The sequence below is a fragment of the Colletotrichum costaricense genome (assembly GCF_030867565.1).
Source record: "Colletotrichum costaricense strain IMI 309622 chromosome Unknown Scaffold_10.1, whole genome shotgun sequence".
NCBI classification, from domain to species: Eukaryota; Fungi; Ascomycota; class Sordariomycetes; order Glomerellales; family Glomerellaceae; genus Colletotrichum; species Colletotrichum costaricense.
The window spans coordinates 415,589-430,331 of NW_026848239.1; the positions used below are offsets into that span (position 1 = coordinate 415,589).

The 14,743-nt window shown below is 53.5% G+C and overlaps 1 protein-coding gene across 1 annotated transcript; it reads left to right on the top strand.

The window, feature by feature from the left end:
• Nucleotides 1-707: 707 nt before the first annotated feature.
• On the top strand, nt 708-13,876 carry CCOS01_09734 (dynein heavy chain; the record flags this gene model as incomplete). Its single annotated transcript, XM_060457891.1, has 2 exons — nt 708-13,376; nt 13,427-13,876. 2 exons carry the CDS (start codon nt 708-710, stop codon nt 13,874-13,876), a joined length of 13,119 nt encoding a protein of 4,372 aa, XP_060311056.1.
• Nucleotides 13,877-14,743: the final 867 nt, after the last annotated feature.

Below are 14,743 nucleotides of genomic sequence, written 5' to 3' on the forward strand. Positions count from 1 at the left end.
ATGCTGTCGCGACAAGGGTCCTGCCTGGTCGCGTTAAAACTCGCAGACATTGGATCTCAGGGAAAGGAAAGGACCACCGCCCTGGAGCAATGTACCTTTTCCCGCCGTTTCCTGTGTAATTGTACACAACTCGCGGGAATGCTCCATTGCACTTGCACAAGAAGTTCCCAAACGAACGTGAAAGTGGAACCCGTGGACAAGTCAACCCGTCTGGGGACTCTCCAGTAATTCGTCTGGAAAGTCAACATTGCATTGCAGAAGACCGGGCACCTCACCTCCGACCTACCTACCTTATTACATAGTTGCATTTCGTAGACTCATCCCACGACAACCCCCGGAATCTGCGCTGCGCATCAAACCCGCTGCCGCAAATAATCACCCACTACCAGACGACGACAACGGGACGACGAGCACATCTCGGATCCTAAACGCGATAATCACTTCCTCGTTCCACTCAAGGATACCACAACTCTCCTTTAGCATTTTCCATTCTCTCGCTTCTCTTCGTTTCGCTCCCCGGCTCATCTAGACTCGTCCACCTCGCGGCCGACAGTCATCGCCCCTGAGGTTGCCCTTTTTTGACCCGACAGACACACTGTCCGCTCACCTACGTTACCGTCTATCCGTCGTACCTACGATGATGCCGACCTCGACCCTGTAAATATCGTCCTTCGTCCGAAACCACATACCACATACCCCGAGCCGCCATGGAGGTGGCCTCCACCCCGATCCCGGGCGCGAACGGCGTCGCCTCGCCCACCGCCGAATCCTCGATCGATCCGAGCCGCGTTCTTGACCACATTGCTCTGGTCTGCCAGATAGCTCTCGGAGCGACCAACGAGGACCTCGAAAGCCCCGGGAGCTTGCTTCACAAGCACCGCTACTCTGATACTGTCCAGCGCTGCACCCGCTTCGCTACCGATACCCCGAACGCCCTATACATTCAGAAAGACATCTTGCCCGTATCCACGATACAGAATGGAACTGACGACTCAAGTTCGTTCAACCCGCGCGAGGCAGAACCCTATCCGACTTGCATAGGCACCGCTAACCGCTTGAGTGTAGAGTCTCCATCCTACACATACTCCCTGACGACCGAGATCTCTTCGTCTCCCACGACCGTGTCATGCCTCGTGCTGCTCAAGCAGCGCCCTGGCCCGATCGACCCCTCGCTGCCGCTCACTTCTCAGATACTCTTGACTAATCTCCCAGGCCCTGCGACCTTGAATGCCACCGCCGGCGAGCAAGGCCCCTCCACTTCGCCCTTCGAAATCCTGCACTCTTATGTTCATAATGCGCTGGCGCCATACTTTGATGCCAACACCCGGAGCCAAATCACCAATGGCGCCAGGGGCAGGGCGGATGTGGACTCCAAGACTGGAATTCCTGTCACCAAGAAGAGATGGAACGACTTGGAGTTGAGCCTGCTTCATCTCCAGCAGAACGTCGAAATTCCCGAGGTCTCCCTCATGTTCCATACAATGGTACAAAACGCGCTGGAAGAGGCCGATTCGCGACACTCGAAACCCACACTCGATCTCATCCCGGGCACCGTGCTCTCCGACAGTACCTTCCTCAACAGCTTGCAGAACAATGTGAACAGCTGGATCAAGTCGATTCAGGTCATTACGAGGATGACCAGGGACCCCGCCGACAGCGCTAAAGACTTTAAGTTCACGGCCAGTCAAGAGGTCAACTTTTGGCTGTCGATGGAGTCTGCATTGGAGGGCATCGAAGGACAGCTCCGTAGCGAGGGAGTCCTCCTGACTCTTGAGATTCTCAAGCACGCCAAGCGTTTCCAGGCGACTGTCAGTTTCACGGCCGATACCGGCTTGAAGGAGGCCATGGAAAAGGTGCAAAAGTACAACCAGCTCATGCGAGACTTTCCGCTCGACGAACTGCTTTCCGCCACCTATCTGTCCAAGGTCAAGGACGCTATCGTGCAGATCTTTGGCCACCTGAACAGGAAGCTCAGAATCTGCCCGTACCCCATTCGGAGAGCCCTCCCTTTGGTCGAAGCTATTTCTGGAGACTTGGACGAGGTGCTGCACCGACTTTTGCCCGGTACCGAGCTTGTCAACCTCGACTACACTGAATTCAAGGCCATTATGAAGGCAAGCGACGACATCTTCACTACATGGGATGAAAGCATCAAGGAGTTTACCAATGTCGCGCGTGAGGTAACGCGTAGGAGAAACGAAAAGTTCATTCCCATCAAGGTCAACCCGAAGCATGCCGAGCTTCAAGGCCGTCTCAAGTACGTCAGCACCTTCCGCGACAACCACGAGCAGCTGCAGCGGACCATTGTCAATGTTCTCGGTCCCAAGGCTACTGTGAGCGGCTTGACAGAAACGACCAACACCAACGGCGTAGTCGTTGTTGAAGAGATGGGCGATGTGGACGCCGTCGAAGAAGTCAAACAGGCCTGGGAGGCGTTGAAGAACGTCGACCTCTTGGATGTTTCCCCTGAGGGCACCGAGAGATGGGCCAAGGCTGAGAACATGTACAATGAGCGGACTTCTCGGGTTGAAAACTCCATCATTGCGCGCCTGAGAGACCGCCTGGCGACGGCAAAAAACGCCAACGAGATGTTCCGCGTCTTCTCCAAGTTCAACGCTCTTTTCGTGCGCCCAAAGATTCGTGGTGCTATTGCCGAGTACCAGAACCAGTTGATGGAGCACGTGAAACAAGCCATCCACGGCCTTCACGAGCGCTTCAAGCAACAGTATGGCCACTCCGAGGCTCACGCCATGGCTCAGTTGCGTGATCTGCCGCCTGTTTCTGGTGCCATTATCTGGGCGCGACAAATTGAGCATCAGCTCGACAACTACATGAAGAAGGTCGAGGACGTGCTGGGTTCCGAGTGGGCCATCCACGCCGAAGGTCAGAAGCTGCAGAGCGAGAGCAATCTCTTCCGGAAGAAGCTGGACACGCAGACCATCTACAAGGCTTGGCTCGACGATGTTCAGCGCCGCCAAATCTCTATTTCTGGTTTCCTTTTTGATATTCGTCGCCAGCGATCTACGGGCAACAGCTACGAACTCATGGTCAATTTTGATCCTCAAGTCATCACCCTCTTCAAAGAGACACGTAACCTCATGTGGCAAAACTATGCTGTTCCTCATTCAATCAACAATGTGTCCAAGGATGCCAAGCGTGTCTACCCTTTCGCAGTCAGTCTCATGGAGAGCGTTCGTACCTTTTCGCAGACCATGCGTCAAATCTCCGAGATGGGCGAGGAAGCCGTGCTTGTGTATGGATACAGGAACGACGTCTTTGCTCTGGTGTCCAGAGGTGTTCCCCTTCGATGGGAGTCATTTGTCAACTCTCACGAGATCTTCTTCTCCACCAAGAACAACGCTACCTTGCCCAACGTATCCGAATTTGGGCTTTCCAAGCCATCCGAGAGCAAGCACAGCCTTTTCATTCGAGAGTTTGCCGCGGCCGTGTCCTTGCTTCAGGCCAAGACCACTTCACTGGCGTCAATTCACGCGACAGTGGAGAAGGCGCTTATTGAGCTCAACACTTGCCCCTACGAGGCCAGCGCCTTCACTTCACGTCTAGAGACCATCCAGACTGCCGTCGATCAGCTTAACTTGGAGCAGTACGTCAACTTGCCGTACTGGGTCGACATGATGAACCAAAAGCTCAAGGAGGTGCTTCTTACTCGTCTGCAAGACGCCATCCTGGCTTGGATTAATGCCTTTGAGGACGACTATCTCGACGATGGGCGCCGTAAACAAGTAACTGAGAATGGCGAAGAGGCTGTACAAGAAGGACCTACAATCAAGCGTCTGATTCTCGAGTTGTCCATGCGGAATCAAGTGATCTACTTGGACCCTCCACTGGAATACTCCCGCTCGAGCTGGTTCGTTCAACTCCACGAGTGGCTCGGAATCGTTTGTAATCTCAAGAAGATCAAAGCCACGCGATACCAAATGACTTTGACGACTACCACATTGGACGAACCGCACTTTGACGACCTTCCCAGCGATTGCACCGACTTACTCAGCCGCGTATACGTGTCTGTCGAGAAGAAATTACAGGAGATCGGCTCTTACGTCGACAAGTGGCTGCAGTTCCAGTCCCTCTGGGATCTTCAGTCAGAACAGGTTTACGAGGCTCTCGGAGACCAGCTTGCGAGATGGCTGCAGTTGCTCCAGGAGATTAGAAAGACGCGCCAGACCTTTGACACGCAAGAAGTCAGCCGGCAGTTCGGCCATATCACGATTGACTACGATCAGGTTCAGACAAAGGTCAATGCCAAGTACGACCAATGGCAGCACGAGATCTTGATGAAGTTCGCCAGCCGACTCGGAAACCGTATGCGTGAGGTCCACGCCGAGATTGAAAAGGCTCGTCGCGATCTCGAGAGCCAGGGCCTCGATGCATCTTCGACTGCACAAGCCGTGCAATTTATTACTGTTGTGCAGGCTTGCAGACGTAATGTCAAGCTCTGGGCTCCTGAGATCGACATGTTCAGACAGGGCCAGTCTACCCTCGTGCGCCAGCGCTACCAATTCCCCAACGACTGGCTTCATATCGAGCAGATTGACAGCTCGTGGGAGTCTCTTACTGAGATTTTGGAAAAGAAGTCCAAGATCGTCCAGGACCAGACTGACGCCCTGCGATCCAAGATCATTGCCGAGGACAAGATTGTCAACGACAGGATTGCCGAGGTCGCAGTGCAATGGAACGACGAGAAGCCCGTCTCTGGCACCACTCAGCCTGATGTTGCCACCGCAACGTTGAAGACGTTCGAGACCAAAATCTCTAAGCTGCAGTCCGATTTTGAAATGGTGGCCAAGGCAAAAGAGGCTCTCGATATTCCTACATCCGCGGACACCTCTCTCGGTACGATTTTGGAAGAAGTCCAGGACTTCCAGTCCGTTTGGTCCAACCTGTCCACCATTTGGGCGAGTCTCAACGAGACGCGAGAGGTCTTGTGGACTGCTGTCCAACCCAGAAAGATTCGGTCCAAGATTGACGACCTTATCAAGAGCACCAAGGAGATGCCTAGTCGCATGAGACAATATGCCGCCTTTGAGCACGTGCAGACTATCCTTCGCAGTCTGCTCAAGGTCAACACCATTCTTTCTGACCTCAAGTCCGAGGCCATTCGAGACCGCCACTGGACCAAGATTTACAAGCAGATCAAGCCTGGCAAGCGATACTCACCAGTGTCGATGACTCTTGGCGATGTTTGGGACCTCAATCTCGTCGCTACCGAGGTCATTGTCAGGGACATCATTGCTCAGGCGCAGGGTGAGATGGCCCTGGAGGAGTTCCTGAAGCAAGTCCGCGAGACGTGGTCCAACTATGGGCTGGAGCTCGTCAACTACCAGAACAAGTGCCGTCTCATTCGCGGTTGGGACGATCTGTTCGCCAAGTGCAGCGAAAACCTGAACTCATTGCAAGCCATGAAGCACTCGCCTTACTATAAGGAGTTCGAGGAGGAGGCGTCCTCCTGGGAAGACAAGCTCAACAGAGTGCATGTCCTCTTTGACGTCTGGATCGATGTTCAGCGTCAGTGGGTCTACCTTGAGGGTGTCTTCACTGGCAATGCCGACATCAAGCATCTTTTGCCAGTAGAGTCCTCGAGGTTCCAGAACATCAACAGCGAGTTTTCTGCTGTCATGAAGAAGGTCTACAAGCAGCCTTACGTACTCGATGTCTTGACTATTCCCAACGTTCAGAAGTCTCTCGAGAGATTGGCTGAACTCCTCAACAAGATCCAAAAGGCTCTTGGTGAATACCTTGAGAAGGAGCGTGTCTCTTTCCCTAGATTCTACTTCGTTGGTGACGAAGATCTCCTCGAGATGATCGGTAACAGCAACGACACCCTCCGTATCGCGAAGCACTTCAAGAAGATGTTTGCTGGTCTGTCCGGACTGATTATGGACGATGAGACTATCATCTCTGGCTTCACTTCGAAGGAGGGCGAGGCTGTGCGTCTCAAGAAAGAAATCTCCCTCGCCAAAACGCCCAAGATCAACGACTGGTTGGCTCTCCTGGAGAGTGGTATGAAGAACACGCTGGCTGAGCTCCTCGCGGAGGCTGTCGAGCAGTATACTCCAATCTTTGAATCCGAGAAGATCGACAAGGAGGCGATGGATGCGTTCATGGAAGCCTTTCCCAGTCAGATTGTCGTTCTGGCAACACAAGTCGTCTGGACCACATCCGTCGAAAAGTCTCTCGTTGACGGAGGAAAGTCACTGCAATCTCTCTACGAGCTCGAGGTGCAAGTGCTTCGCCTCCTCGCCGATACCGTTCTGGGTGATCTTGAGGTCATTCAGCGCAAGAAGTGCGAACAGCTCATCACCGAATGTGTGCACCAGCGCGACGCCATCGAGAAACTCATCAGCCTCAACGCAACCTCGCCTACTCACTACTGGTGGCTTCTCCAGATGCGCTACGTCTACACTCCCGAAGGCGACTTCCCCAATCGCCTGCAGGTGAAGATGGCCAATGCCAAGCTCAGCTACGGCTTCGAGTATCTGGGAGTTCCGGAACGCCTTGTCAGAACACCTCTTACAGACCGATGCTTCCTAACTCTCACACAAGCCCTCGAGCAAAGACTGGGTGGGTCTCCCTACGGTCCAGCCGGAACGGGTAAGACGGAATCAGTCAAGGCCCTTGGTCTCCAGCTCGGTCGTTTCACTTTGGTCTTCTGCTGTGACGACACTTTCGATTTCCAGGCCATGGGCCGTATTTTCCTCGGTATTTGCCAGGTCGGAGCTTGGGGATGTTTCGACGAGTTTAACCGTCTCGAGGAGAGAATTCTATCCGCTGTCTCGCAGCAAATCCAAAACATTCAGCTTGGCCTGAAGAAGGGAGCCGAAGACGATAAGGCCCAGACCGAACTGGTTGGGCGCCAGCTCCATGTCAACGCCAACACTGGTATCTTCATCACCATGAACCCGGGCTATGCTGGCCGTTCCAACCTTCCCGACAACTTGAAGAAGTTGTTCCGCAGCGTTGCCATGTCTAAGCCTGACAAGGAGCTTATTGCCGAAGTCATGCTGTACTCTCAAGGTTTCAACCAGGCCAAGCAGTTGTCAAAGCACACGGTTCCTTTCTTCGACCAGTGTGCCGCGAGACTTTCCAAGCAAGCTCACTACGACTTTGGTCTTCGTGCTCTGAAGAGTGTTCTCGTCAGCTCCGGAGGTCTTAAGCGTGCAAGGCTTGTAGAGAGTGATGGCAGCATTGGCGCTGAGGAGGTTGTTGAGCCCGAAATTATCGTGCAGAGCATCCGCGAAACTATCGCCCCTAAACTTATCAAGAGCGATGTGGAGATCCTCGGCGAGGTCGAAGAGGACTGCTTCCCTGGCGTCAAGTACGTACCGGCCAACTTGCAGGCCCTCGAGGACGCCATCAGAACGCTCGCAGACGAGAGAAAGCTAGTGGTCAACGACACCTGGATGACAAAGGTTCTTCAACTCTACCAAATTCAGAAGATCCACCACGGTGTGATGATGGTTGGTAACTCCGGTACCGGCAAGTCTGCTGCATGGACTCTTCTGCTCGACGCTCTCCAGAAGGTCGAGGGTGTCGAGGGCGTGCAGCACGTCATTGACTCCAAGGTCATGTCCAAGGAGGCTCTTTACGGAAACCTCGACTCTACCACGCGTGAGTGGACGGATGGTCTGTTCACTAGCATTCTGCGAAAGATTGTCGACAATCTCAGAGGCGAGGACTCTAAGCGCCACTGGATCGTCTTCGACGGCGACGTTGACCCCGAATGGGTTGAGAATTTGAACAGTGTGTTGGACGACAACAAACTTCTCACCCTTCCCAACGGTGAGCGTCTCAACCTACCCGCCAACGTCCGCATCATGTTCGAGGTGGAGACGTTGAAGTATGCCACCCTCGCCACGGTCAGTCGTTGCGGTATGGTCTGGTTCAGCGAGGACACCGTTACGCCAATGATGATGCTTGAGCACTACCTCGGCACGCTCCGCTCCAAGCCCTTCGAGGACCTGGACGAAGACAGCGTCGGAGCTGGACAGAGCCCTGCCAAGGCCCTGGCCGTTCAGTCTCAAGTCGCCGATTTGCTCAACGCCTATCTCTCCGGGGAGGACTTCCTCACAGCTGCTCTCAAGGAAGCCGAAAGCTACAACCACATTATGGACTTCACTGTCGCTCGCGTTCTGAACACACTGTTCTCGCTCTTGAACAAGGCAGTCCGCGACATGATTGAGTACAACGCTCAGCACTCTGACTTCCCCCTAGACCCTGAGCAGGTTGAAGCCTATATTGCCAAGAAGCTGCTCCTCGCTTTAGTTTGGGCTCTCACTGGTGACTGCCCTCTTAACGACCGCAAAGCGTTTGGAGATGCCGTTGGCGGACTGGCCAGTTTCGGCAACCCGCCTCTTGATGGTAGCAGCTCGCTCATCGATTTCGACGTGTCTCTTCCGCAGGCCGAGTGGACGCCGTGGCAGAACCAGGTGCCGACCATTGAAGTCAATACTCACTCCGTCACTCAGACAGACGTGGTCATTCCTACTCTTGATACAGTGCGTCATGAGGATGTTCTCTATTCTTGGTTGGCTGAGCATAAGCCGCTGCTCCTTTGCGGTCCTCCCGGTTCCGGTAAGACGATGACGCTCTTCAGCGCTCTTCGCAAGCTTCCCAACATGGAGGTTGTTGGCCTCAACTTCTCCAGCGCGACTACTCCCGACCTTCTCATCAAGACCTTTGAGCAATACTGCGAGTACAAGAAGACGTTGAACGGAGTCATGCTTTCGCCTACACAGATTGGTAGATGGTTGGTCATCTTCTGTGATGAAATCAACTTGCCTGCCCCCGACAAGTACGGAACACAGAGAGCCATTTCCTTCTTGCGCCAGCTCGTTGAGCACAATGGTTTCTGGAGAACCTCGGACAAGTCTTGGGTCACTCTCGACCGTATCCAGTTTGTCGGTGCCTGTAACCCTCCGACGGACGCTGGTCGTACACCATTGGGTGCCAGATTCCTTCGCCATGCTCCTCTCATCATGGTCGACTATCCTGGAGAGCTTTCCTTGCTCCAGATTTACGGCACCTTCAATTCGGCTGTTCTCAAGATTATCCCATCCCTCCGTGGCTACTCTGAGCCACTCACGCAGGCTATGGTCAAGTTGTACCTTGAGTCGCAACAGCGGTTCACGCCCAAGATTCAGCCTCACTATGTCTACAGTCCTCGTGAACTCACTAGATGGGTGCGCGGTATCTACGAAGCCATCAGGCCTCTGGAGACGTTGTCTATTGAGGGACTCGTCCGTATCTGGGCACACGAAGCTCTCCGCCTCTTCCAAGATCGTCTCGTCGCTGAGGACGAGCGCCAATGGACCGATGACGCAGTCCGACGCATTGCTCTTGATCTATTCCCTACTATCGATGACCAAAAGGCACTTGGCGGCCCCATCCTCTTCTCCAACTGGCTGTCGAAGAATTACGTACCAGTCGACCGAGAGCAGCTTCGAGACTTTGTCAAGGCCAGACTCAAGACGTTCTGTGAGGAAGAAGTCGACGTACCCCTCATTCTCTTCAATGATGTCTTGGAACACGTGCTCCGCATTGATCGTGTCTTCAGACAACCCCAGGGCCATCTTATCCTCATCGGTGTGAGTGGTAGTGGAAAGACCACGCTCTCGCGCTTTGTGGCCTGGATGAACGGTCTCAAGGTCTTCCAAATCAAGGTCCACGGCAAGTACTCTGCCGAAGACTTTGACGACGATCTACGCGATGTTCTCAGGCGTTGCGGTTGCAAGGGCGAGAAGATCTGCTTCATCATGGACGAAGCCAACGTTCTGGACTCGGGTTTCCTCGAAAGAATGAATACTCTGCTCGCCAACGCCGAGGTTCCCGGTCTATTCGAGGGAGACGAGTTCGCCGCGCTCATGACAGCTTGCAAGGAGGGTGCTCAACGACAAAACCTGCACCTCGACTCGCCTGAGGAGCTGTACAAGTGGTTTACGCAACAGATTGTCAAGAATTTGCATGTTGTGTTCACCATGAACCCGCCAGAGGGTGGTCTGGGATCCAAGGCTGCTACCAGTCCTGCCTTGTTCAACCGTTGCGTTCTCAACTGGTTCGGAGACTGGTCCGATCAGGCTCTCTTCCAAGTCGGTCATGAGCTCACCCAGTCCATGGACCTTGATCGACCCAACTTCCAGGCGCCTGATACTATCCCCGTGGCGTACCGCGCCCTCAGCCTTCCCCCTACGCATCGCGAGACCATTGTTAACTCCATGGTCTACATCCACTACTCCCTCCAGAGATTCAACACCAAGCTCTTCAAGCAGCAAGGCAAGGTCACCTTCCTTACCCCCAGACACTTCTTGGATTTCGTTGCGCAGTATGTCAAGCTTTACAACGAGAAGCGCGAGGATCTGGAGGAGCAGCAGCGCCATCTCAACGTTGGTCTCGAGAAGCTTAGAGACACCGTCGACAAGGTTCGCGATCTGAGGGTCAGCCTTGCCGAGAAGAAGTCTCAGCTCGAGAAGAAGGACGCTGAGGCCAACGAGAAGCTGCAGCGTATGGTTGCAGACCAGAGAGAGGCTGAACAGAGAAAGAACACCTCGTTGGAGATTCAGGTCGCACTCGAGAAACAAGAAGCTGAGGTGGCCTCGCGAAGAACGGTTGTGCTGGAAGACCTCGCCAAGGCTGAACCCGCCGTTGAAGAGGCCAAGGCCAGTGTTAGCAACATCAAGCGTCAACATCTTACCGAAGTCCGGTCCATGGGTAACCCGCCCCAGGGTGTCAGATTGGCCCTCGAGTCCGTCTGTGCCCTGCTCGGTCACAAGGTCAACGACTGGAGAACGATCCAAGGTATTATCCGTCGCGATGACTTCATTGCCAGCATTGTCAACTTTGACAATGAACGCCAAATGACCAAGGCTCTGCGTACCAAGATGCGCAATGACTTCTTGTCGATCCCTGAATTCACTTTCGACAAAGTCAACCGTGCCAGTAAAGCATGTGGTCCTCTGGTACAATGGGTCGAGGCACAGGTCTTGTACTCTGAGATTCTCGATCGTGTTGGTCCTCTGAGGGACGAAGTCGATGCGCTCGAGGAGACCGCTCTGCAAACCAAGGCCGAGGCCAAGGCTGTGGAGAACACCATCAATACCCTCGAGTCTAGCATCGCCCAGTACAAGACGGAGTATGCTGCGCTCATTAGCGAGACGCAAGCCATCAAGTCTGAGATGTCAAAGGTCCAGTTTAAGGTCGACAGAAGCGTCAAGTTACTCGACAGTCTTTCGTCTGAGAGAGTCCGTTGGGAGGAGGGCAGCAAGTCTTTCGAGACCCAGATCAGCACGCTCGTTGGCGATGTCCTCGTCGCGGCAGCCTTCCTCGCTTACAGTGGTCTTTACGATCAAACTTTCCGAAAGTCCATGATGGATGACTGGTTGCACCAGCTGCAGCTGTCCGGTGTGCTATACAAGCAACATAACCCAGTCACCGAGTACCTGTCGACTGCTGATGAGCGTCTCAGCTGGCAGGAGAACAGTCTGCCGGTTGACGATCTGTGCACGGAGAACGCCATCGTCCTCAAGCGATTCAACCGCTACCCTCTCATCATCGATCCTTCCGGCAGAGTCACTGAATTCTTGCAGAAGGAGAGCAAGGACCGTCGCTTGACAGTCACCAGTTTCTTGGATGACTCGTTCACCAAGCAATTGGAGAGCTCCCTCCGTTTCGGCAACCCTATCCTCATCCAGGATGCCGAATACCTCGATCCAATTCTCAACCACGTCCTCAACAAGGAATACCAGAAGACTGGTGGTCGTGTCCTTATCCAGCTTGGAAAGCAGCAGATCGATTTCTCGCCATCCTTCAAGATCTATCTGTCGACCCGCGACCCGTCGGCAACCTTTGCTCCTGATATCTGCTCCCGAACCACATTTGTCAATTTCACGGTCACCCAGAGCAGTCTCCAGACCCAGTCCCTTAATGACGTACTGAAGTCTGAGAGACCAGATGTCGACGAGCGGCGATCCAACCTTATTAAGCTGCAGGGAGAGTTCAAGATTCATCTGCGACAGTTGGAGAAGCGTCTCTTGCAAGCTCTCAACGAGTCCCGCGGAAACATTCTCGATGACGACAACGTCATTGAGACCCTAGAGACATTGAAGACGGAGGCTGCGGAAATTTCTGACAAGATGAGCAACACCGAAGGCGTCATGGCAGAAGTCGAAGAGATTACCCAGCAGTACAGCATCATTGCCCGCTCTTGCAGCACTGTGTTTGCTGTGCTGGAGCAGCTCCACTACCTCAACCACTTTTACCAGTTCTCGCTCCAGTACTTCCTCGACATCTTCCACTCTGTCCTGCATGGTAACAAGAATCTCGCCAACGAGATGAACCACAACATTCGGCGAGACATCATTGTCAAGGATCTGTTCATCACCGCCTTCAAGCGGACTGCGCTCGGCCTGCTCCAAAAGGACCGGATCACGCTGGCCATGCTGCTTGCGCAAGCTTCGCCTTACAAGATGGACAAGACGCTGATCGACATCATCCTTGATGATCGCGTGGAAGGCAAGGATCTTTCTACCGACAAGGATGCCAAGGAGGAGGCTTTCACCCGAGCTGGCCGCATGAGCGTGCTCAAGGACAAGCTTGACGCTGTTTCGTCTGCTGACTGGGACAAATTCCTGACTGAGGAGCTTGCTGAGAACTTTGTTCCTCAGATCTGGGACGACAGCACAGAGGCCTTTGACCAGGCTCTACAATCTCTGCTCCTCGTCAAGCTGTTCCGTCTCGATCGCTTCGTCCCCGCTGCCGAGCGATTTGTCACTCTGGTCTTTGGCTCCGACACTTTTGACGTCGTCGAGGATCTCAAGGAGACTGTTAGCCAGGTTCCCGCCACTAGACCGATTTCTCTGGTCTCCAGCCCTGGTTTCGATGCCAGTTACAAGGTGGACAACCTCGTTGAGAGGCTTCGCGTCAAATGCACCAACATTGCCATGGGTTCCAACGAGGGCCTCGCGAGTGCCGACAAGGCCATCAACAACGCCGCGCAGTTGGGCAACTGGGTCTTGGTCAAGAACGTGCATCTCGCGCCTACATGGCTGCAGAGTCTCGAGAAGCGCATGGAGTCGCTCAACCCCCACTCCGAGTTCCGCCTCTTCCTGTCAATGGAGTCGAGTCCCAAGATCCCCGTCAACTTGCTGCGCGCCTCCAGAGTTCTCATGTACGAGCAGCCCGCCGGTGTGCGCGCCAACATGAAGGACTCCATGTCTTCCTTGTCTACGAGAGGTGCCAAGGCACCCGTGGAGCGCACGCGATTGTATCTGCTTCTTGCCTTCTTGCATGCAGTCGTGCAAGAGCGTCTGCGCTACGCTCCAAGCTTGGGATGGAAGGGCTTCTGGGAATTCAATGACAGTGACGTAAGTCTTATATCGAAGTGAACATGGAATGCATAAGCTAACCTGCTCAGTACGAATGCTCGGCATTCATCATTGACACCTGGATCGAAAACGCTGCCGGCACCCGTACGAACATTGCACCTCAGAGCATCCCTTGGGAGATGATCCGCTACCTCGTCACGGAAACCTACGGTGGCAAGATTGATAACGAGGGAGATTTCAAGCAGCTGAACCAGCTGGTGCACTCGTTCTTGACGCCATCTGCCTATGACGTCGGACACAAGCTCGTTGAGGGCACAGAGAACCAAGAGGGCAGCCTCGTTGTGCCGTCGGGTACCTCTCTGTCGGACTTTATGGCCTGGATCCACAAGCTGCCGGAGCGCGAGCCGCCTACGTACCTCGGCCTGCCCGCCAACGCAGAGAAGCTGCTCCTGGTCGGTCTTGGACGCAGCCTTATTGGTAACTTGAAGAAGGTCACGGAGTTATTGGAGGAAGGGGAGCAGCTCATGGTTGAGGCCTAGTGAGCTGATGCCTGTGAGAGCGAGGGTGGATGAATAGAGGACATTGACAATTCCTTGATGGCACGGATTGCTTCCTTTTCTTTTGTGTCAAGAGAGAATTGGTAGAGGCCGTCTTGATTGCGAGTTGTTAAGAGTGTGTGGCATCATTGCCGACTTTTCCTTGCTCGAGAAGAAGTACTCGGCGTGGTAGTGGGCGTGGAAATCATTGAAAAAGGGGTGGATTACTTTGTTGTTGCAGATACTACTTATACACTGATACCCTAAATTTCAGATTGTTTTTTCCTTATTTTGGGCGGTGTTGTTGTATGACATGTCGTGATGACTTGATGATAAAATGGATAGAGACTTCAGTTTTGGTTGGCATTGATGAGTTTGCACACTGAAGCCGCGATTGCCTGACCTGTCGTTGTTCGCTCCTTAATTGAGCCTGATTGAATGACGGGCTACAGTCTTTGCAAAGAGCTTTGGACATATCAGTAGAGGTGCGCGAAGCTTAAGTCGCGTCGAGATAAAGTGACCAACTGCCCTTGATGCGAAGAGAAGAGGGCGTAAGGTAGTGATTGATGCATGCGCGCGCATCCCTCGGAATACAACACGACTAAAGGGGTAAAGATTATAAGACAAAGGATACCACTGTAGATGACGAAGAAGGTAAACTTGATTGGAAAGGTGTTCTAAGAAGAAGACCAAAAAAAAAAGTCAAAAGATTGATTACTCGTAATCTGTGTTCAGATTACCGACGACCAACCTGGGACTCGAACCCAGAATCTTCGGATGAGTTTGTATTCCTCATAGGAATCCGACGCCTTAGCCATTAGGCCAGCCGGCCTGCCAGGATCTTATTTTCTGTTGAAGCGAGGGGCGGAA